This window comes from Fringilla coelebs (assembly GCF_963513975.1).
Source record: "Fringilla coelebs genome assembly, chromosome: 3".
NCBI classification, from domain to species: domain Eukaryota; kingdom Metazoa; phylum Chordata; class Aves; order Passeriformes; family Fringillidae; genus Fringilla; species Fringilla coelebs.
This window is the reverse complement of record NC_140030.1, coordinates 46135000-46157975: the sequence shown is the minus strand read 5'-3', so window position 1 is coordinate 46157975 and position 22976 is coordinate 46135000. Positions and strand designations below refer to the sequence as shown.

The following is a 22976-nucleotide window of genomic DNA, read 5'->3' as shown; positions in this document are numbered from 1 at the left end:
GGAGTGTGCTACTTCTGGGCACCTTCTTTAATAACAGGTAGACAAACCGAAAAGAGTTTCATTCAGAGGAAAAAAGGTGTTAAGAGGTGCAGGAAGGCAAGCCTGCAGGGAAAGCCTGAAGTACTGGTACTTGTTTTGAAGAGGGAAAAGTAGGTTTTGAGGGAATGTGCCAAGACTCTTCAAACTAAAAAAACCCAATTTTTTTGAAGGACATAATGACCGATTGTTCCCTAGGTCCACTGGAAGTAGGACAAGAAGTAACTGGCGTAATTTTCAGGCAAGGTATTAGGAAAATCTTTTAACTCTGCAGCTGGTAAGGAATGGAAAAACTCCTTAGAAAAATGTGAACTGTGGGTATGCACACAGGGTAGGTCTAGGAATGTTTTCCTAGTGCTTCAGGGCAACCTCCTGACATCCCTCTGGCTACATTTACCTGCTCTGCAATTAGAGAAGCAATCTGGCAGATACAATGTGATTAGCCAAACTGGAATTTAGCCTGAACAATGATCTAACATCAGTGGAATAAAAAGAGGTAATGGGCTCTTTTAAGACTATAATAAGCAATCTTTGCCCTGGCTTAATACCTCACTAGAGAGAACAGACCCACCAAAATTGTTCTGTGTGATGACTTAGTGGACCCCAGAGGAAGGGACACTAGTTGACAACTTTTTTCCCTCCAGCACTTGGAGGTCTCTTAGCAAATATAAACCAACCCAAAGTTACTTGTCTGGTAAATAAGCACAAGATAGAAGCTTGAGGCTTCAATCTGTTAGTACCTGGGGAACAGCCTTGGTCTGGTTTTGCTCAAATATTCAGGCTAATAGCACAGACTGGGCGAGGTTATTGTCTTTGGAAGAAAAGAATAAACTTTTATTGAAAGCAGTTTTCGTCAGCTGATAACCAAATCTGGGGAGCATCAGCCCTGTCCTTAAACAAGGGCAGCTGAGGTAGCAGAAAGTACCCAAACACAGGAATCCTTCTCCAAGTAGTCAAGCAATGGCAATACTGGGCTTTTATTGTATTTTAACTGCAGATGAAATGTGTTTATAGTATACCATAAAGAGGAAATGGTAATGTTTTTTCTGACAATGATGTCACTTGCAAGCTTGTGAGATAAGTGATTACTAAGAATAACCTTGATTCTTACACACTTTTTATTACCTGAAATAGTTCTTTCTTCATGAATTTTTGAGAAGCAGATGGGGAATATTATTCTTCAGAAAGTCATTACAGTGTTATGAGGCTTTATATCCAATAGCATAGATTTCTTTAAAAATCTTTCAAATGCCAGCTTAGGGCTTTCTTTTGGCATATAAAGACAAGAGAAGTTTTTCTAGGTTGCTGTGGTACAGAAGAAAGTAAATCTAGGTGTTTAGGCCTTCTCTTCTAATGGACCCAAGGATTGAGGTGGTAATTTATTCTGCAGATGCCTTGCTCTGTGTGGCCATTGCAGTTGTGCCATCATTTCCTTGAACCCAGAGACATAGTTCACATTGTACGAAATGTGAATCCTTTATAACTGCTGCAGCAGATCAGAAAAAAAGTGTTCCTGTTTGCTGTGTTCAGTTCAAACTGTTTCATGGGGCTGCTCTGGGGGCCAAGTGACCTGAACTGCCCAGTAGCAGTAGCATGGTTAGTGCCAAAAATGATCTTTTGTCACATTTCATGTTTTGAAATAGGAAGGGGATAGTTTTGAGGACACAAAGCTTTCCTTGCTCAAGCAGCTCTCAAGGCAGCCAATCTTTTTACATTCTTTTCTAAAATTTCCTTCTGTGGAGAAAGAAGAGTCCAGAAAGAGAGATTTGGACAGGTAAAAATTCTACTGGATAGCCCTAGGGCTTTTACTTTACATCTCCAACCTTTATCTGCCTTTGTAGGAGACAAGTGTTTAACTTCATTGCTAGTAAGGTTTTCATCCCACTTAATTCAGTCAGCTCACATCAACATTTACTCAGCCAGCCAGGCTCTTAACAGAGATGTATCTGCTCAGGGCTGCCTGGTAGGTGCCAGCATGCCAGATATCTCTCTCGTGCCACTTTCCCTGAGCTGTGCCCACAGTTCAGACCGAGGTGCAGCTGGGGGATCTTTGGTGTGAGCAAAACTCCAGCAGCCCCTGACAAGGGGAGCAGCACTGAAATCCTGTGGTGAGCAACAAAACCCTCTCCCAGCTGCCTTGCAGACTTGTGCAGACAGCGTGATGAGTGTGTCACTTCCTACAAAACAGTTGTAGAATTTGGAGATTTTGGAGCAAAGGGATCTCCAGCCTTTGCTCAAGCAGTCTGGTTTTGTCATGCTAGATCAGGCTGTCCTGCAGCCTGCAAGTGATGGCTGCCACTCGTGGCACAGATTAGATAAAAGATTTGACATGTAAGTGAGAGAGTTTGTGTGAACCACCACTAATCTTTGATGGCATCCACAACACAGCCCGCTCTTATCGCTTGTTCTAATATTAACTCAGAGCTGAGTTTGTCTTGGACGGCTGCTCGGTGCTCCAGAGCTGTGTGCAGTGGATGTGAGTCATTTAATCAACTTCATTTAATCAACTTCAGTGTTTTTGTAGCTAGAAGATATGCACCAAGATACTTTTGTGCGTGATGAAATGTTGTCCAGAGCCCTTCCATGTTTGTAAGTCTAAGATCAAATGACCTGCAGTTCAGTGGAACAATTAAAAGAGGGGAAAAAAAGGCGTGATTCAATTTTTCTTTCGTTTGTGGTATTTAACATACGTATCATGCAATCTGTATGCATACAACCACCCTAATGCTGTTTTTTTTAGTGTTTTTGCCTACAAAAGTGACAAGATGATGTGCTGCCCCCTTTTGAGTTAGCCAGTCCCTCAGGGTAATAGAAACCATGTGCACAAATGGACTGATGCCTGGGGTAATAGATGAAAGCCATGATTTTGAACTCGCTCTGTGGCAACAGCTGGGTCAATTTCAACAGGAGACTGCGGAAATGTTCCCAGATGTTTATGCTAAATGGAAGGGCTTGGATTTTCAATGACATGTTGTTTCCCCATCGTTGCTTTTCAATGTGCCATCAAGCTCAGGTGCCCCCAGGAAAGGCTCTGGCTGCAAATTTTCATGAACTGCACTGTCAGAAGAGAATGGGTGGATGGGGTCTTTGCTGACCCCTTGAAAAGCACAGGTCTTGAGCGTGGTTCTGGGGGAACACCTTGGTGATTATTTTGCTCTCTTAGTGATTTTTTGCAGCATTTAAAAGCTAGCATTGTAATTTATGTCCACCTTGACACATGTATGAATAAAATAAAAAATCCTATCCTTGTGTCTTTGTGTAATGCAGCTGTTAGAAGACAGAAATCTTGCTTCTCACCAAATCTTCTCCATTTTCTTTGCAGAAAATGGCTTTGCAGAGTTCTTCAAAAGTCAGAACAGAATTGTTGTGACTTTGTAAATCCCAAATATGGGGTACTTGTGAGAAACATCATTCCTGCTGCCACCTCTCCCCATCATGCAATGGAGGCTTCTCTTGCCATTTAGGACCAGGAGGACTATGCAGTGGGCCATTGGCTTTTGGAATCTCTTGGGACAGTCAGGTCAAGCCACCTGCTTCAGATTTTGTGTAGAGAACCTCTGGGTTTAGGTTCTTGTGGAAGAAGGAGCTAACCAGCAGCTCATTTAACAAGTGACCCACTGAAGTTTACTTTGGGTTCCACTTTCTCATAGGTTTCAGATGCAGCTTCAGGTGCAGTGCTGTGAGTTCTTCTGGAAGAGACAGAATTCTGGGTTCTTTCCAGGACTGACCTTGTGGCTTCTGCAAACTGAAGGAATTGAAACCTCTGCCCTTCTTGGGCTGTGGAAGACAAATCTGTGGGCCTTGAGAGTTTAGCAAGGAAACACCTACAAGACCCTGATAGGCAACTTGTTTGTCTTAGGGATATTGCTGAAAATCCGTTCTTGCTATTAGTTTTGATAAGGTAGGGTCACTTTTTTAGCGTGTGTTTCTGTGGCACGTTGGTCAGCTGGCCAAAATTACTGCAGAGAAGCAAAAATCAGTGATGTGCCAGGGGCTGGACCTGGTTGGGAAAGCTGTGCCTGTGAAAATAATGCTAGAACCAGCAGACATTAACATCACAGAGTTGCTGTTGCTGCTTTGTCCTCCCCCTCTTGGCCTCATCAATCCCCAGCCCTCTTCCTCATTCCTCTCCTAGTAGCTAGCTAAGTCAAATAATCAACTGGGAGCTTCAAAGTCAGTGGCCTTTTTTTAGTATCCTCTTTCATATTTTACAAAGAGACGCTGTTTGAAATGTTAGGGGGAGCAGATGGTAATGTCTATTGATATGGCATGCAATGTTAGAAAATATCTGCCACTTAGAAGCCTAAAAATGATAGGAATCAGTTCCAAATCTTTCCTGCTCCCTGCAGAGTGGACAGCAGTAGTGGAGGAGTGAGATTTAAACAATAGGGTAGGGGCTGTCTGAAAAACCCCAAATTTTTAATACTGGTGCCCTGACTGTTTTTGGACTTTCCTCATGGCTGTTCTGCAGTACTGAAACTTTCAAAGAAATGAACTTTGTTTCATCTTGAATAGGGCGAAGCAACAACATTGTGTTCCTTTTCCCTCCCTCTTTAGTGAAAATTAAACAAGAAGCAATTATGTGTCAATTGGTTGCCGCTGAGCTGATGTGTTTTTTCTTCATTAGATGTCTTGATTAATGGTTTGATCTTGCAATTATTATTCATTATGAAATCCGTGGGAATTCTGGGTGCATCATAAGTTCAGGGTCAAACCATGTAGTTTTTCAGTATTTCATCTGTTTAATGCTCAGAATTAGTGATAAAACATTGGAAAATATCCTTGATTAAAGAGGATGGTACATGTTTGCTCAAGCCCATCCTCCACGGGATTATGATGCTTGTTTCTATACTTGTCTTGAACAAAACATATTTCAAAGTTGTGTGCTTTGAAATGAGCTTGATTTTCTTCTCTATAGACTGGAAAATAAATGTGTCATTTGGTACTTAAAATCCTAACAGTTGTAAGCCAGCTGTTGTTCCCTTTCTAGACAGAGGGAACTACTTGCCCAACACAGTTTTATTTTATTTGGAAGACTTTTGCATAGCTCTAGACCAAGGACACTAATTCATAACCATATTAAAAAAAGAAAGGGAAAATGTTTAAAGCTAGAATACATTTCATTCTGTGGAACTCCGTTATCTAATGCTTTTATTAAATAAGGAGTTAAAGAAGAAAAAAGTGGACTTTGGCTTTTTGAGTCTTCCCTGGGTATCCAGTAAAACCCAGTTCAACCAAGTGAACTGATGGTGGGTTGAAGGAACAGTACCCTCAGTACCTGTTGTGAATACTGTCTATCTTGCCTTAGGGTTTTACACTCTGAAATCCATATACCTGTAGAAGTTACTCAACCTTTTGGTTTACGCATGGATAAGAGTTGATATTTACTTGCTGTATGAGACTATAGACATATAGTGACAAATACTACCTTCTGCTCCCTGGGCACAGGGGGTTGTCCTGGTACTTACCCAGGAGGGGAAGGTGAAGAGGAAGGGCTTTTCTGATGCTTCCAATCTCCCTTTAGTCTAGAAGGTGTGGTGGACCATTTCTGTTTAGACATTTGCATTCCACTTGGATGAGAGAGAAGGTTGCACAAGTGTGAAATGCTCTTATTTGTGTGAAAGCATTGGTTTTACTTTAAAGCACCTTCTCTTTCCCCAGTTCTTAGCCTCAGGCAGAGGCTCTGAAGTCAGAGGATAGGCTGCCAGAGGCATCCCTACATGTAAATCACAGTTAGAGTGCTGGAACGTGCACAAAATAAACGCAGCTTATCTGGCTGAGTATTTACTGATGAATTCTGTTTTTTGTATTCCATGGTTTAAATTTTGCAGTGAAGTCAACCTAGAGGAAAATAGCTTTTTTCCTTTATTGTATGGATTATGACATCTCCATATTTCTCAGCCAGTGCACTTCAGCTAAAGCAGTTATGAATACAGGCTGAAACCACGGTCTTGCCTCTGCTTAGAAGAAACTGAATTTGACAAGCAGTGACCGGTAGTTGCTGTCTCTGTTTCTTGCTGTTACCCTTAATTGTTGGCAAAGGCATTCGGGCTGATTGAGCTGCTTAAGCAGTTTTGAGAATTTACTCCCATAAATTTCAATCTGTTTTGGCTCCCGGTTTTACCTCCATTAGATATATTATCATGCTGTCAGCCTCTGGATAGCGCAGGAATGCTGCTGCCCGGTTTATTTATTTCATTTTAGAACCATAGCAAAGAAATCTCACTTGGCTATTTTCAAAGCTGTATGTCTCTTAGAGTAAAATCTATCTCTCTTTTAATAAATGTGCATTTCTCCCATATGTAGCTGGGATTTCCAGTGGCAGAGCTGTTAGTCTCTGGTGACCTTTGAATGCCTGAGGAGAGGTTCCCCAGTGCAGCATTGCCCTTTCCTACCCCTGCAGCCCCCAGATCCTTTGGCTGCAGTGGATTTATGCCTCAGAGGTAGTGAGGAGTGGTAGCTATGCTGTGTAAATTATGAATTAGATGCAATGCTTTCTGAATTCATAAGTACTTGCAAATTAATATTTTGGCAACTCTTCTGAAACCCTGCTTCCTGTAAGTCCCAAACCTGCACTCAGGGTGATGGTGAATTTACAGGGGTGTCCACAGAGGCTAAAGCAAACCTGGCAAGGGAGTTCCCAATACCCCAACATCCCAATACCTTTCCTGGGAAATTCAGGGTTACTATTTGAATTCATTAGAGCATTAGTCACCTAAATTCCTCTACAGATGTGGCTTCCTCCTGTTAATTTTGGAAGCTGCTCTTTATTTCACAAATCCATTTCTTGATTCTTAAAGTGATGTAAATTCTGCCACTTGAAGTCAATGGTGGGCGTCCTTTTTTTTTCCTGTGCATGCTTTTCTTTTGAGATGCTTATTTAGGGGAAAAGACACAAACCTGAAAACAGAGTTGGAGAGAGCTTGAGTGTGGGCTTTGTGTGTGAAACACAGAATCTCCCAGGGCATCGAGGTTGGTGTTTTGCGTGGAGCTCTCTAGTGCAGCTCGCCTGCAGGTGAGGGCGGCAGTTGCCCCCAGAGCAGTAATTTGTATGGGTGTGGCTGCATTTCACACCTTCAGATGGGAAATGAGAAGCAAAAGGAGCAGAAAATAAACATCAACATTAACAAAAGGAAAGCAGAGGTGAAATGCTTGGTGGTTGCTGCCTTTTCATGCGTTGTTATGAATTCATGTTCAGACTGATTTGCTCTACTAGAGTAAAGACTCTTGGTTTCAATTACCATGCAGTGACTGAAAGCTTTTCTAATGAGAATTGAAGTCAGAAAATAGTTTGCTTCATTTCAATGTAAAACTTTGCCTTTTTTTCCTTTTCCCTGCTAAGTCTAAGAGTTTTACTTACTGGTGCAAACTGGAGCCTTATGAAGCAAGTACTGATAAACTGCTTTTAAGTGGAGCCCTCTGGGTGATGTTTGGAGCTTCCTAAATTGACTCTTGCAGCACTCACATCCTGCTTCCAGGCAGACAAATGTGTGCTGCACTGCTGAGACTTGGAAAAGATGATGTACAGAGAGTGAGGAGCTAGGGGAGACTTAAGTGCATCCTAGACATTCCCTTTTCCACAAAATTAAACACACATGTCCAGACATAGAATTCTCCTCATACAGATCATGTTGGAAACCCATTTAAATTGAAGACACACACTCATTAATTCAGAATGCACTCTTATCACGGGACTGCTTTCCATAGGCAGGATTTACTTTCTCCTGAGCAGCCTTCCTGCATGGGAAAGCTGGACTGCATGTGTGACACATTGCTGGCTTATCTTGGCACAAAGCTATTGTTCCTTAGCCTATTGTTCCAACATCAGATCTTTGGATAAGATCATGGAGTGGATCCTCCTGGAAGACACCTTAAAACACGCTGAGGATGGGGAGCTGTTTAGGCACAGCCAAAATGGAAAGATATTGATTTGCTGGATAGACTGGTAGATGGATAAGGATTTGGTTGTAGTCAGTGGCTCAATGTCTAGATGACAAACCAGTAATGAGTGGTGCCCATCAAGGGTGTGTACTGGGGGCAATGCTGTTTATTTTGGGCAACCTGACCTAGTGGAATGTGTGCCCAATGGAAGCGAGCTGTACTGGGGGATATTTAAATGCCCTTTCCAACCCAGACCATTCTGTGGTTCTGGAACACACTGCAGATTTTTTAGCTCTGCAGTTTGCCTGCAGGAGGGGCTCCCTTTGTGGCCTGCTCGTTGCATTGCTCCAATGTGGTGCCTGCAGAGGACAGAGCAATCTGGTGGTGACTGGGTATGGAAAAGGCTGTGTGCATGTGTGCAGTGGTGTCAGAGATGTCTCTGCCTTAGTTAAACTCAGAAAAGTAGAAATATGAAGAAAGATTTCCTGTATTAGTTTTTTTCCTTCAGTTCATCATAGACTTTGTGCAATGTGTGGAATTTTCACTGTTGGAGGGCAAACTCTCAGTTTAGGTGGCTGCAGAACTAGATGTCAGCTGCTTTCAGTTTAGGTGGCTGCAGAACTAGATGTCAGCTGCTTTTCCCTGTGATTCCCTCAATGCAGGCACACACATGCAGAGGAGGTGTGTATTAGCAAGTTTTGCACTATGGTTTCTTAAGAGAAAACCTCATATGTTTAAGAAAGATAAACTGCAAAGAAGAAAAAGGAAATAATAGTAATATGAAAGAGAAAAGAAAGGAAAGAAACAGTTCAGACACGTAGGGATGGAATACCTATAAAGCCAGTTGTGTCGGAAATTAATTCACTCAAAGCTTTAAATATGAGTCAGTCACTTTGTAAGCCTGTGTTTTAAATTACAGCTTGCTGAGGCTGTGTGTGTCCCCACTGCTCCTACAGTGACGATGTGAGGTAGCAGGTTTTTATGAGTGTGTGTCTTGTGAGCCCTGGTGGTGCTGGTTACATTCAGCTAAAGGGGACTGTATGAATTGACCTTTCTCAAGGAGGTCTGTGCCAAGGCTGAAGGCCTACTTGTTCTTTCCTACTGATGCCTCCACTTTTAGGTGGAGTCTGTTTTACTTGTGCCACGTGCTGCTGCTCCAAACATAAAACACGAATTACTCAACCCTGCTGAAGAATAAAGCACAGCTAAATATTGCTTTAGGGCTCATAGCTAAAGAGCAGGCTCAGCCCTCTAAAATGCATATTTTTCTGCAGCATGGGCTGTGTGAATGTCTGGTCTGGCATTTCTCTTCTGTGATGTTGAGGGTCTGCAGTGTAAGTGTTCCTGAGCCCATCCTTCACGCTTCCTTTGCAGGTCATGGAGAGACGTGGACTTTTCCAGTGCTTGACTCACCTTGCATATTTTATATGCCTATTCTCTAGTGAGATGAATCATTCCCTATAAGATCCTGTCTGCCTCATCTGTCCTGTCAAATAACTTAGCTCTCCAGCCCACTGCAGGAGCTTCGTTGACGGCTGTCTGCATGCACAAGCGTTTCTATCCCCCTGGCTCTCCCTGGGAGTCACCCAGCTAATTGCCTCTGAAACTAAAAGTGGGTGTTCACGAGGGATTCTCTGCGGCTGGAGCTGCTCTGTGCTGTCACAAGAGGAGCAGTGTGCCAGCTTTGGCTGCCTCCACCCTCAGCAGCCCTCCCACTCCCCTAGCAGGCTTGGCGCTGGTCGCGTGTCCCTCGTGGGGCGTTGGCGTGTCCCGCAAAGCCAGGGCTCGTGTGGGCTGCAGCACGCAGCTTTCCCTGGTCAGGGTGCTTTGGAATTGAGGGGAAAACCCCAGTCAGTAAGACCACAACAAGCTAATATGCTTAAGGCCACAGGTGCTTGAGAAGGGACCACAAATGAAATTATGTCCGAGCTCTGTAAGCCGTATCTGGGGGCAATCTGTTCTCACAAGGGCATGCCTTCAAGGAATGCAATCTAATAAATTTGCCGTGTAGATGTCTGAAGTTTTGCAGCCTGAATCTGAATCCCATGCATTGCCTTTCAAACTGATAAAAACCCTGCAAAATTTCACCCATGAGCAGGTTCTGTTCTGCTGAAATACACAGGCAGAATTATTGGAGATGAAGATGTGCATGTCATTTGTTCCTATGGCTGGCAAATAGTTATGGTTCTTGATGGAATTTATTGCCACAAATGATTTCCACTCACATTTGGTCCTGCCTCAGATGTAAGAAATTAAATTGTTGCATGATTTAATCAGAGGATTTACTTAAGGCATCTGTGTATATATTGACAAGTCTTTTGTTTCTTCTTTGTAAGCAACAGACTTCTTGGCAGGGCAATGGGATATCCAAATTTTTGTTTACAAAAATGGCTAATATGTTTCTGTATTTTGATTGGCTTCTAAAAAGGAAGGAGATTAAAAGGGGGGAGAAACAGCTACTGAGTTAAAAGAGATGGAAATGTGAAAAACTTACTAATTCCCTTTCAAATGTAAGCAGAAGGGAAGGAAGGGGTTGGGCTTTTTGAATTAGTGCACTAAAACTAGGATTGGTCTGGAAAGAAGTTAATTATTTGTGCGTAAGTTTAGGCTGGAAAAGCCAAACATTTGGCAGGTCTAAAATTGTAGGTCTGCCAAATGTTTGGCTTTTCCAGCCTAAATTTTAGACCTTGTTTGTGAGCCCTTTGCACATTTTGATTTAAATTTTATATTATGATTTCAGATTTTTAGGACAGATTTTAAATGACAGTTTAAAAGTATATCACATATACACTACACATATATCACATATATACTACAGGTTCTTAAGGGATTATCAAATGACTATCACAGATGGCTATGAGGGGAAAAAAAAAGGTCTAAGAAAAAGTGGTCTCCAGAGAGAAGTCTCTGCAGATTACTGTCAGATTGTTCTGAAGGAAACACCAGTCCTTATTCTTCAGTGTGAAGTAAAATCAGACCTTCAAATGCATCCCAGTTCTCCTAACAAAACAATGGCATTGCTTTAAGATTTTCTTTTCTCTGTGGTTATCTCACGTGGTGAAAATTTAGACACCACTCTGAATAACAGTTTCTGGCTATCCATTACCTTCAGGGGTAGCTGAAGTCAGTGTCTGACCAGTGCTTGTGATAAAGTCTTGCTGAAGACTGACTTTTCTTACAATGCTAATTTCAATTGATGTGTCTATAAGTGAAGCTATGTACTAAGGAATACCTTAAAATATTCGGTAAGATATTTTTTTAAGTGGCATTGTAACTTTCCAGGTACTGTCATGTCTTTGTATTGCGGAATATGGGTATGTTGGTGTTTAGGAAAGACAGTCATGGTGTGTGGCTGGATGAATCCTAACCCTAGGAAGAGAGCACACTGATAGTGATAGGCAAAAATGCAGATTGTCTGTGCCCATTTTCTGGCTCCTCCTGGGTAGCCTGTCTGAATTTCATATCCAGGGCTGTTTAATCTGAGCTGTAATAGCTCCTCTGCTCCTCTTGCTGCAAAGCCCTCTGTGCAAGGAGCTGCTCCTCAGCCTGTTTGTTCAGCAGCCACAGGGACTCTAGAGATTTCCATGATACAGGTGGGAAAACCCAAATCATGATGCCCCACCCCGCTTCGCTCTGAGTAAACAAAATTGCAAAGTCAAGAGAGGGGAAAACTCCTCAAATAAGGGTCGGTTTTTATCAGGGGTAAACCTGATTTTCACAAAGCATCTCTAGAGTTTATTTGAGAAGGCTTACATGGAAACACTATGAACCAGGCTGAAAATTACCTGGAAAGCTATAAACAAAGGCTATGAAGGTACCTATGGAACAGCTCCTTCAGGAGGATATTTTGTATTCCTGAATGTACCCAAAACTCATCAACTCATCACCGACATCTGTGAGTTACCCTCGGGGCAGGGGTGCACCCAGTCCCAGAGATGTGTTGGATTTTCACCCCCATCCATTGTCTGTGAATCTTATTGTAAGGCAGCTCTTGAGGCACCCTGTAGGGGTGTCAGGAGGTGTTAGGAACAGGACTCTCCTGTGTGTTCGTTAGCGAATGGAAATAGGCTGCTGCTTCCCAAGGAGCCAGGGACCAAGTGTGAAGTTTGAGAAGCTATTCAAAAGCCTTGCTGTCAAACAGGAGCCTCAGGTCTGATCTCTGTCACAAAGGTAGCATTTATGTACTGCTCCTAAATTTAAAGAACTATACAAAAGCCTGATCTCTTTCTGTTCTTTTTCCTTACCCCCTTCCCTCCCCCCATTTTTTAGTGAAACTGCATTAGTAAGTCACTGGGGTTTTTATTTCATTTCCATGTGTTTATCAATAGTCTGCAGTCAGTGGGAAGGCAGTTTATCGTCTTGAAGATTTTAAGAACCTGAGTGTAAGCTGCAGTGGCCCTTGGACATTGCACTCTGCTGAAAAAGAATCTCATTCATGTGGTTCATTATAGAGATTTTTTTTTTTTTCTTCCCTGACAACTCTGTGCAGAAGGAATTCTTGCTGAATAGTCCACAATGGTCACCCTGCAATTCCTCTACTTAATGAGATACTTCAGCTACTTCTCACACAAATAGATTTCAGAAAAACTGGGCACAGATGTGTAGGTATCTGGGTGGCTGGTGATTTTATTTGGTTTGGGTTGGGTTTTTTTGTTTGTTTCATTTTTTGGTTGGTTGGGTTTTTTTCTTTTTTTTTTTTTTTTTTCCTCTGAAAACGATTGTCAGTCTTCATTTTCATTTCAGCTTTCAAGCCTGTTGAAACAGCAGCATTCCTGTCATTGCAAACGTTATTCAGCCGTGTGAACTGTGACTCATTCTGAAAGATTACACGAATTTCCCTCCCTGGTGTGCACCTATCCTCCTGCTGTTCCCTGTTTGCAGGCTGCCTGCTGCAGGCAGAGGTCAGGGGGACATGCAGCTGCAGAGCTGGCTTGCTAGCTTGCTTCCAGGCTCATGCTGTGCAGAGTGTAGGAGTCCAAGTTTGCTGCAGGGAGGAAGTTTCAGGGTGAGAAATGCTACTTTTGTCTGCTTTTGGGGTAGAAAAAAAAATCCTCAATATCCTTTTCAGCATCTCTTTACAGTAAAAAAAAAAAAGCCAAAAAAAAAAACCAAACCCAAAAAACCCGAAACAACCCAAAACCCACAACAAATCTGTAAATAACCCCGAAAGGAACAACAAACCTCATGCAGACCCCCTGGCTCGCATTTGCTGTAGACTATGTTTACTTTGTCTGCAAAAATATCAATTCATGATACCAGCTCAAGGCAAACACCATCTGGTCTGGCGGTCCTCTTTAATAATCTTCTCTAATTTTACCTTCTCTTTCCTGCATTCCTCCCTGGCATCAGAGGATCCCTGCTGTCACTGTGCTGACTCTTCTCCTGGAGCCACAGAGCAGTCCTGTCTGGGGGCTCAGTGCCCCACCTCACCTGTCTGCCTCCATCCTCTCCAGCTAATTGCTCTCTCCTAGGTGTTTTCCAGGGCTTCATCTGAAACACAGTCCTGTGGGAGTCCCAAGTGGGGCTTCTGATTGTATTTTATTGAATGCCAGCATGAGCCTTTGAGGGAGAAACCCCATCCTGTCCATTATGGAAGCTCAGTTAATTGAGGATGATTAAAGGGAAGCTTGATAGTACCTGCCCAACCATAGAAGTGAGTTATGGCGCCTGAAGATGAAAGGCCACGAGGAATCAATCTTGATTTAGCACAACTTAACACCCTGCTTGTATTTTTATCTACTTGAGGGCAAGAGATGACAAGTCTAAACTTCCCAGCATGACAGCGGGCAGAATTTGGAGAAGGAGGTGCAGATGGGAGCCCAGAGCCCTGTTGCTCTGCAAGCACGTGTCTGAAAGGCCTTTTCTGTCCCACTCTGTCTGCGTGGGAAGTGTTTCTGGAAAAGCTGGCAGGATCCCCGAGGTTCAGAGCTGAGGGAGTGCAGAAAGCACCCACCAAAGCTACTTCCTTGGGGCTATGTAAATGAGGAGTGGTAGGGCTACAGCCAGCCACGCTTTTATTTTTCCAGGGGAACAAAGAATTCTGGTATATCTGTCAGACAAGCAGGGGAGAGGAAGAAGGCTTTTCTCAAAGCCCACAAGGAGATTGTTTTTTCAATAAAATATAGATCTTAAAAAAGAAAACAGGTTGCATGCAGGGTTTTCCTTTGGTGATTAGTGTTTGCAGTCCAAGTTCTTCTTTCAGTGGACATTCATACCTGATAGATATGAAATTAAAATTATATCATTGTTTCCAGATGTTTTGATGTAGGATTTGGTTATTTACATCTTGGTTTTCTTCATGCATTTCTCACGAGTTACTTGGGTGTCCTAGAATAATTGGGTTAACACATGTATCCTGGATGAGGAGCACTTTCTTTCTGAATTACCTGCATCTGTTTTCAAAGCTGATCATTTTGAATCATAGTTAGATGCTTTTTCACTGTAGTTGAAACCCTGCTTTGTTCTGAAATGTTTTTCATGTGTAGACAAGCCCCCAGGAAATTATTTTAGTTTGAAATTAAATCTCCTTAATTTATTAGCCCGTGTAATTTATGCTCGCATTGCCTTTCAGGTGTTTTTTTGTTTTGCTTTGTTTTACAGACTGTAAGATGGCACATTGAACTACAACCATGGGCAAGTCCAACCCCTTCCCTCAACTATGAGGCCTCAAGGTTCCTAAAGTACATTAGCACTTCTCAGGTAGGTTTTTTGTTTCAGTCTCCATTTAGAAAACACTCTGCCTGGTGCAGATTGTTCCCTGGTATCTAAGGAATTAACCTCACACCAAACCTTTTTGAAACTGATTTATTTCCAAAGTTGCTTGACCTAGAACTGATGGTCAACATGAATATAAAGGTCAAAACACAGGTTTGAAAGAATGCATTATTTCCATGTTATTTATTTCCAAATGGGCTTGTGTCCCGACAGGAGTATGGTATGACTGAAATTCTAGATGTGATGTTTCTCTCTCTCTCTCCCCTCTCTCCCTTTCAGATGGAAAAATACAGAGCACTCTGTATCAAGAGAGTGTATTCTACCTCTCCACCTCTCAATAATAATATGATAAGTGGGCTCATTGTGCTCCAAAAGGAGGCAGCTGAGGTTCCCAGTAAAATGAGAACAAGGCTTCAGGCCCTCACTTGGACAAGTTGTTTCAATGATACCAACAGAATATTGATATTTTCAGGACAAAAACAACAGCCATGGAAATTGGTGGGTTTATGTGCTTTTTAAAATATGGCATTTCCAAATCCAGATTGTGCTGGTGGATACTTCCAGCTTTCAGCATACATGGAAATTCATGGGCCATCATGTCTTCACAGAGGCATCACTTATGCACAACAGCATCTGCGTGTACATTTCCTGTAAGAAAAAAATTGAAAAGGTGCTGGATGCTCACAATTCCGACAGGGCTACTGCTTTTGGCACCCAGGTCTATCAGCAATTGACCCTTGCATACGGAGTTGACAGCATCGTTACTTACTCTGAAGAACAGCACAAAGCCCCAGGTTCCAACATCACTGAAATGTCATTCACATATGAAATTCTTTGTTAATGCAGTGCTTTTGAGGCTGAGATAATTTGAAAAGCCTCTAAAAAAGAGGATAACAGGGTGTTCACGTATTCTCCAGCTTGGGGTACCCATGGCTAAATTCTCAATAAAATGATACCTCTGCTGGCACTCATGCCAGCACTGAGAGGGCAGGAGGCAAGGTGATGCATGTGGGACAGCAAGAGATGTGTGTAGAACTGCTTGTTTTGTTGTACAGAAGTTCAGACTGTGGCAGAAGTACTAAGTCTGAAAACATCCTTCATCTCAGCAACTTAATAAACAGTGGCAGATGCTGCTAAACTCCACTAGTTGGGTCAAAGCCTACAAGGACATCAATTAACAGAGAGTTTATTGCTTTTGACACACTCAGCGAGAAGTTTCATTCCCAGAGTAAATGACCCTGGCTGGGGGAATAAGCATAAGTGAAAACAAAAAATGGGAGGAATCCCTGTTCCTGACCTGGCAGATGTTACAAGATGAGTCACTGATGGGATAACACCATGACTGGGATGAGCACTTCTGAAAATGGCATCCTGCTTATGTAGATAAGCATGAGATGTAATTTTCCTTGTTTGCTGAGCAAGTGTCTGCTAATTACTGTGCCAAAGTTCAGCCCCATGCCTTTAGTGTAGAATGGCTCAAACTGCTGGAGCAGGAAGGTGCCATGTCAGCAGGGTCAAGGTGTGGCCATAAAAAGCATTTTCAGTGCTGGTATTTTTCTTGTGCTGCTGTTTGTGCAACAGTACTGATCAGAAGCCCAGAAGAAGATGTGAGCTCAGTGCATCAATAAGTCATGCAACAGATGGATGATGGTGCTAAAGGCAGGTTCAGGGTTTGATTTCTGTTTGGTTTTTTAAAAAAAAATTTGTTGTTGTTGGTTTTTGGTTTTGTTTTTTTTTTTTTTTTAATAGCAAGAGCTATTCAGTAGCAAGAGCTGTTAAAATTGCCTCAAACTCTGACTGTTGTAATTGCTCATAATGCCATGAGTCAATTAAGTGGCAGCATTGCAGAATCTTAGTTTTCTGTAGAGAGTACATTATTCTTCTGTGTCTTAAATTAGTGCTTATTATTGCAGTGCCATTTATTCCTTGATTGTTATGTGACTGAAGGGAAATGGGTGGTGGGGTGCAGTGCAAATCATTGCTTAAAACTTTGTGAATCCTGGGAACAGCATGAAGAGATGCTGTATTTGCTTTTATGAATTTTCCATGGGAATTATGTGCCAAGCAGGAGCAGGGAGGTGGTGATGCAGTGTGCAGCTCTTTGAATGTAAAGCTCCAGGCAATGATCTTTCAGAGCATACACTTCTCAAAGAATGAGAACTTTATTTACTTATTATAAGGTATGTGGTGGAGAGTGCCACATTAAAGGCTGGGTTCCAGGTTTTGCTCTCACCTCTGTGTGCAATTGTTTAGTTTCTGTGGTTCCAGGTGGGACCAGAGCAGTGCTTTTTAGTTTGGCTACTAATGAGAACTGAGCCTCTGCAGTCTGCTGTAGAAGAAGGAAAGGAGCAAGATGAGAACACTCTGCTCAGGACTGATATTCAACCTGGTTTTGTCCTTTCCACCATTTTAGCTGTTGCCTTTCTGACAGTGCCAGCTCGCATTCCTGCAGCCAGGGCTGGTACTGGGCCCAAAGAACAACTTCCCATGCCGATGGCCCGGCTGGGTTCCTGCAGCTCTTCTCAGCCTTTGCTTTCTTCTCTGCGTGGTAGCAGCCTGTGCCCTGCAACCCCTGACTGATGGCTGGGCTGCATGGTTTGAGAAGCCCTTCAAGAACAGGCTGTGGGTGATGATGCTGAGGCAGAGCAGTGCAGCCTTTCCTGGGCAGAAGCAACCACAGCTTTGGGCAGAATTAGCCACAGCTTTGGTGCTTCCTTCTGCTTCCCCCTGCCTCCTTGCCACTGCTATGGTGAGAGCCATACGAATTGTGCCAGCTCTCCATCCCCTGCTGTGCTCTGGCTCCTGTGTTCTGCAAAGGGTGCAGCACTCTCCAGCTCTGTGCCTGCCTTTTCCAAAGTGGTTTTGGAGGAAAAAGGTGGAGTGGAATGTGATGGCCTGGGGGTGAAATTCTGGCCTGAGCTGCTGGATGGACAGGCAGAGCTGGTGCTGCAGGCAGGAGCTCCTCTGTAGGGTGTCACTCACAGGGCCATGGCTTTGCTGGCTCAGTCACTGTGGGTTTGGCTGTTCCAGGCTGCTGCCCAGCTGCTGGCAAAGCTGACTTCACCCCTCAGTGATTTTTGACACTCTGATGAAACCAGTGCATTTTCAGTCCTTGCTTTCTTGGTCTGCACAAGGGCTTTGACTCACGGTGTTCCTCCCTGCAGGGTCCCTGTCTCTATTTTTGCAGGGCTTTTATCCTGGCTTTAGACTCCAGATGTCCAAGCCAGCTCAGCGTGGACACACATGCTATGATTCCTCTAGTTTAGTTATGCACTTGCTTAAATCCCTTTGTTATTGGAGAGGGCATGTGTTGGGGTAAAGATTAAATCCCTTCTGGAGCTGAGATCCATGACACTCTGGGTAAGGTACTCATTGCAGAGACACTGCAACTTTGTAATTACACTCTTGATTTTAACATTATTCAGGATGCAGAATCCACTCCAAGGTTTGAAAAGAAAAAAAAAATTACACATTTGAATGCTGAAACATCTTTTCCTCATGGAAAAAAAAAAGAATTTGGGTATGGTACTAATGCTTAATTATTTGCTTTGCAAACTGCGTTGCTCTCTGGGGAATTATGTAAGCCTTAAATTTCACCAAGCGGAACAGACAAACAAGGAAAAAAAATGATCAAATCTTTGTAGCCGTGTATCAGATTGACAATAAGACTTAAATTAAACCAATGAACATTTTTCTTTTTTCCACTACTCCTCCAGAAGGCAAATTAAAAACAAGTTAAAAGTCCTGTCTTAAAATAAAATATCCTTTGATTTCAACAGATTTCATGTGAGCACATGAACCTGAACAGCTTGAAAGGGTACTCTGAAACCACAAAAAAGCCCTGGTCAGTCTGTCTTGATGAGAGGTTTAGCCTCATCCATCGAATCAGAAGCAAGAAATGCCGTCTCTATTCACTTGGGTAAGTGCTCTTTTTAAAAGAAAGGAAATTGTTTCATGGCAAGTAGCTTCAAAAAGCCCTATAAATACAACACAGGCTGCAGCAAGGTTGTCTTCTAAAATACAAACTTTGTTCAGGTGTGTTTATCATTTGTTGATGTGCTCCTGTAAACTTTATTTTTAGGGAAAAATCCTTTCTCCATAAGGGTCTTTATTTTCCTTTACCTTTCTGATATTGGTATGAAAACAAATTGCTTGCTGGTGAGTTGTGAGTGGTAGTTCATGTGGAGGAAGATGGAAATCAAAGAGGTAAGCTGAGAAGCCTACAGCATCTCTTTGAGCAGAGGTGACTTTCATAACTGCCAGGGATTTCAGCAGCATTGCTTACAAAACTTCAATAACCAGCTCTGGGACAAAACAGTACATTTCCATATGAGAGTGTGTTTGCTCAACACCTCAGGGGTGACATGTGCCAAAGTGATAGTGACAAAATCAGCTGTGGTTTTACTGTGAAATGCGTGCAGCGTTTATGATATTTACAGCTCTTGAGAGTGAAGTTTTCACTCTTCTCAGAAGAAGTGCTTTTACAGGTAGCAAAACCACACATGCAGCCTGTTTCCCTGCTAGTAAAGCATTCTGTTGTCCCAGAGGATGAGGGAGGTCAGTCCTCAGAGTTCATCAGGCCATCAGCACACAGATGCATTAGGAGAACAGTCGCTGGGATCTGGGGCTCATTTCACACAGATCACCACGTAGAGCTGCCTGATGAAACTGTGCTTGCTGTCCTGAGAGGCACCTTTAGGTTAGAGGTGCACTGAAAGGCTCCATCTCCCTTGAACCAGTGCAGTTTGTTCCTGTGATTTTGCTGCTGTGGATTTACAAAGGGTGGATAGCAAGGAACCATGCTGGGGTGGCATTTCTCACGGCAGGTAACACCTGCAGGGAGCATGGAGGGGAGGCAGGGTGCCCTCTAGTCAAAGGGAGTGGCTTTGGTTAATTTGGGTGGGTTTGTACTTTGACTGAGTTTATTTGAGCTGTAAAGACCCAGATCCTCTGAGAGGGAGGTGCTCTCAGGTTTTGTTCAGCAGTGCTGCTCTATGTGCAGAACAAGAACATGCTCCTTAGAGACAAATCACATATACAGAGAGAAGATTTCTCTTGACTACTGTTGCTTCTTATTTTCTGAGTGTTCTCTGCAATGTATTTCAAACTATTCTTACCTGGCATTAATGCAAGATAGAGGTTTACATGATTTTTTTCCTTCTCAGCTTTTCATGTTCCCATGAAACTTAGGAGAGATGCTGTGCATGCTCAGTTCCAGACTTACTCTCTGACTGTAGTACTGACTTATTGCCTGAGGGCCTTTCTAGTAGTCAGTAGGGAGAGGCAAGCACATTCAGGCAGAAAATCAGCTAAGCTAAATAGCATTCTGGAGGTAGGTACAGCTTTCCTTTGATTATAGTGGAAGTCTGGGATAAGGTGGCTGCTGATTTTAGATGTCTTGGCAAAGTACTCAAAGTTCAGTGGAATCAACCTAGCCCTTGCCCTTCAAGCTGCATGATCATTAATATTAGACCTGAGCTCCTGTGTTTATGTCCATTTTCCCTGTTGTTACGGATCAAATGTGGATTGAGAATGGTATTTTTGTTGACTTGTCCAGTAGGCACAACACAGAGTTGATTTAATCTGTGCTAGGAAGTTCAGATAAGGCACAAAGCTGACCAGCCAATGGTTTTGAAAAAAATAAAAAAAAACTAGCCAAAACCGAGCTAATGTGTGCATACCAGTGCTTTATATGTGCTACTGTTCTGTGTATGGTCCAGGGAGCACAAGTGCCAGATTTTCTGTACTGATGGGGTTTAGCAAAGATCAGAACTGATGTTGGCTCTCCCATCAATCGTTAGATACACACATGCAGTAAGTAACCAACCAGGATGCATCACATGAAATACCTGAAAAATTAAAGAGAAATACTTGAGGTTATGGAGAAGCATTCTAAAATCCACCAGTTTACTTCTGCAAGCTTTGGAGCTCGTTACTGTATAATTCTTCCCCTCAGACTCACTTCCTTTAGTTTATGACAGACAGAAAAGTAATTTTGTTCTAAGGCAAAAATTCACTTTAAACATTTTTGTTGTCTCTTATATTTCATAAGGAGCAAATGGGGAGCGGCTGCTTCTAATGAAGAGCATTCACTGCATAGAAAATGGATGGAGGACAAATGTGAAAGTTCAGTGGGAGTGTTAGCAGGCATCCTGAATTAAATCCATATATCATTAGAGCTGGAATAAAACATGCTGCTTAAGCTTTGCCTCCTTGAATGCCATAGAAGAGGTTACTTGTGAATGGGAGCGAGCAGCGTCTGGAACATCTGGGGATCTTTCTGGATTAGTATGAGTTGCTTCCACTACTGGGAGGCAGCAATGTTTTTGCTTGGGGGACAGGATTTCCCAGTGTGATACATAATTGCAATATGCATTAGTGAGCTCTAGTTATTAGTGCTAAATCTGCTTAGATTAAACTAAAGTCAGTTACAAACACCACAGGCAAGCACTCAAGCTGGGATAACATAAATGAATGGGATTTCAGAAATTTACCAGCAGAGGTTTTAAGAGTCTTCCTGTAATACAGCATAAATGCCATTTCAGGTGCATCCTAAAGTGTGTGTAGGAGCCTTAGGATTCAGGCAGGGGGTCCTTCGTTTTTCCCTGAGCTGCTTAGCTCAGTTATCTTCCTTTGAAAGAGAGAAGGAGGAGGGGGAGCAGAGAAAGGGAAAGCTGGACCTTAATTTGCATGTGTTTATAGCTCTGTCCTGCGGTCGCTGTGGGAGCTGGAGTACCTGCAGTTTTCAGGCTGGATCAGCTACAGGTGTGCACCGGAGCCGTGCAGAGCGGACAAAGCGGCTTTTGTGCGGCTCGGCGCTCGCCGTGCCCCCGGGTGATGCCGGGGCCGCTGCGATGTTTCACCCAGCGCAAGCTGCGGCCCAGCGCCTATTCTGAGCGCAGGGCTCTGTGCCCGTGACCCTCTGCGAACCCCGGGCGCAGGGAACAGCCAAGGGACACTGCTGCCCGCTGTGTCCCGGGTCAGCGTCGCTGCCCTGCCGCCGGCGGGGAGCGGAGCCCTCCCTGCGCTCGCAGCCGGGAGCGGCCCCTCTGCCCCTCCGCAGGGCACCGCGGGAGCTCTGCCCCAGCTCCCTTCTCCCTCGCGGGAAAACGGGCCATCTTCCTCGGCAGGTTTGTTTTGTTGCTGCTGGAGGCAGCAGCTGCTCTCTCCTGATGGTGAGGAAAGGCCTCGCTAGTCTTCTACGACCTCCGCACCATCCTTCTAAAATCATGATCCCTTTTTAAGTGACACCTCTTTCTTTAAGTAACTAAATCTTTGTTAGGAGACCTAATTTTTTTATCTTTCTCATGCTACATTATCCCTTCGCATGATCACGTGTGGACCAGGCATTTTTTGAACCAGTTCCTTTGGAGAACACCTGATTTCTCTCCTATGTATTTGTTGCTGGCTGGATCTCTCTTGTGGTATAAATTTGAGCTGTTAACTAGACTGCCAGAAGACACATGCCCGTCTCTACCCTCATCTGTATTTTTTTCCTGTTTTTTCCACTACTGTAAAGCTCCCTTTGCAGTCCACTGTCACCGACATGTTTTATGAAAAATCCTTTCCTTGGGATTTTTCCTCCTGAGAGGCTGAGAGGCCTCAGGAACAAATGTAAACAATGATTATCTGTTGCTGTGGATTGCAACAGGTGGATCTGTGATTGGTGTCATGTGGTTGTTTCTAATTAATGGCCAATCGCAGTCCAGCTGGCTCAGACTGTTTCGGTCAGTCTGAGCCTTTGTTATTCATTCTTTTTCTATTCTTAGAGCCTTCTGATGAAATCCTTCCTTCTATTCTTTTAGTATAGTTTTAAATATAGTATATATCATAAAATAATAAACCAAGCCTTCTGAACATGGAGTCGACTTTCTTGTCTCTTCCCTCATCCTGTGACCCCTGCAAACACTGTCACAAATGGTGACCCCGAGTGAGGAAAGAACCACCACAGTCCACATGAGCAGCAATCTGTTTGGAGGCAGCCTGAGGTTTGTCTGCACCGAGAGCATCTGGCCCTCTGGGTTGTACCAGCTGGTATGGTCGGAAGTGTGTCACGGACACATGTGGCCATCAGTCGCTGCTGGGCTCATCACTAATGCTGTGAGTGTCCCCAGCAATTCCCATGCTGTTCCTTTTTAGCCAGTGTCTCATTCCTGAGGGATTACGCTGCTCTTTGTCCCTCACTGTCCCTTCTGTAGAAAGCCACATGCAAACAAACATGTCGATTCACTTGGTTAACTTCTGAACTTTTTTCCTAATGTGTGTTGAATGTATTAAAAGAAAACTCCTCTCTTTTCCTCCCACACAGCTGTATGGGTTGGAATCCTGTGAATTAGGGTTGTTCT

General features: G+C 43.3%; 1 protein-coding gene across 1 annotated transcript in view; it reads left to right on the top strand.

Moving 5' to 3' along the window:
- Positions 1–22976, top strand: part of METTL24 (methyltransferase like 24) — a gene marked incomplete at its 5' end in the record, with an annotated part of 45541 nt that overhangs the window by 5272 nt on the left and 17293 nt on the right. The window contains 2 exons of the mRNA XM_084203635.1: positions 14518–14616; positions 18411–18550. Of these exons, the coding sequence (XP_084059761.1) occupies positions 14518–14616; positions 18411–18550 (239 nt within the window). The remainder of the gene's footprint in view (positions 1–14517; positions 14617–18410; positions 18551–22976) is intronic.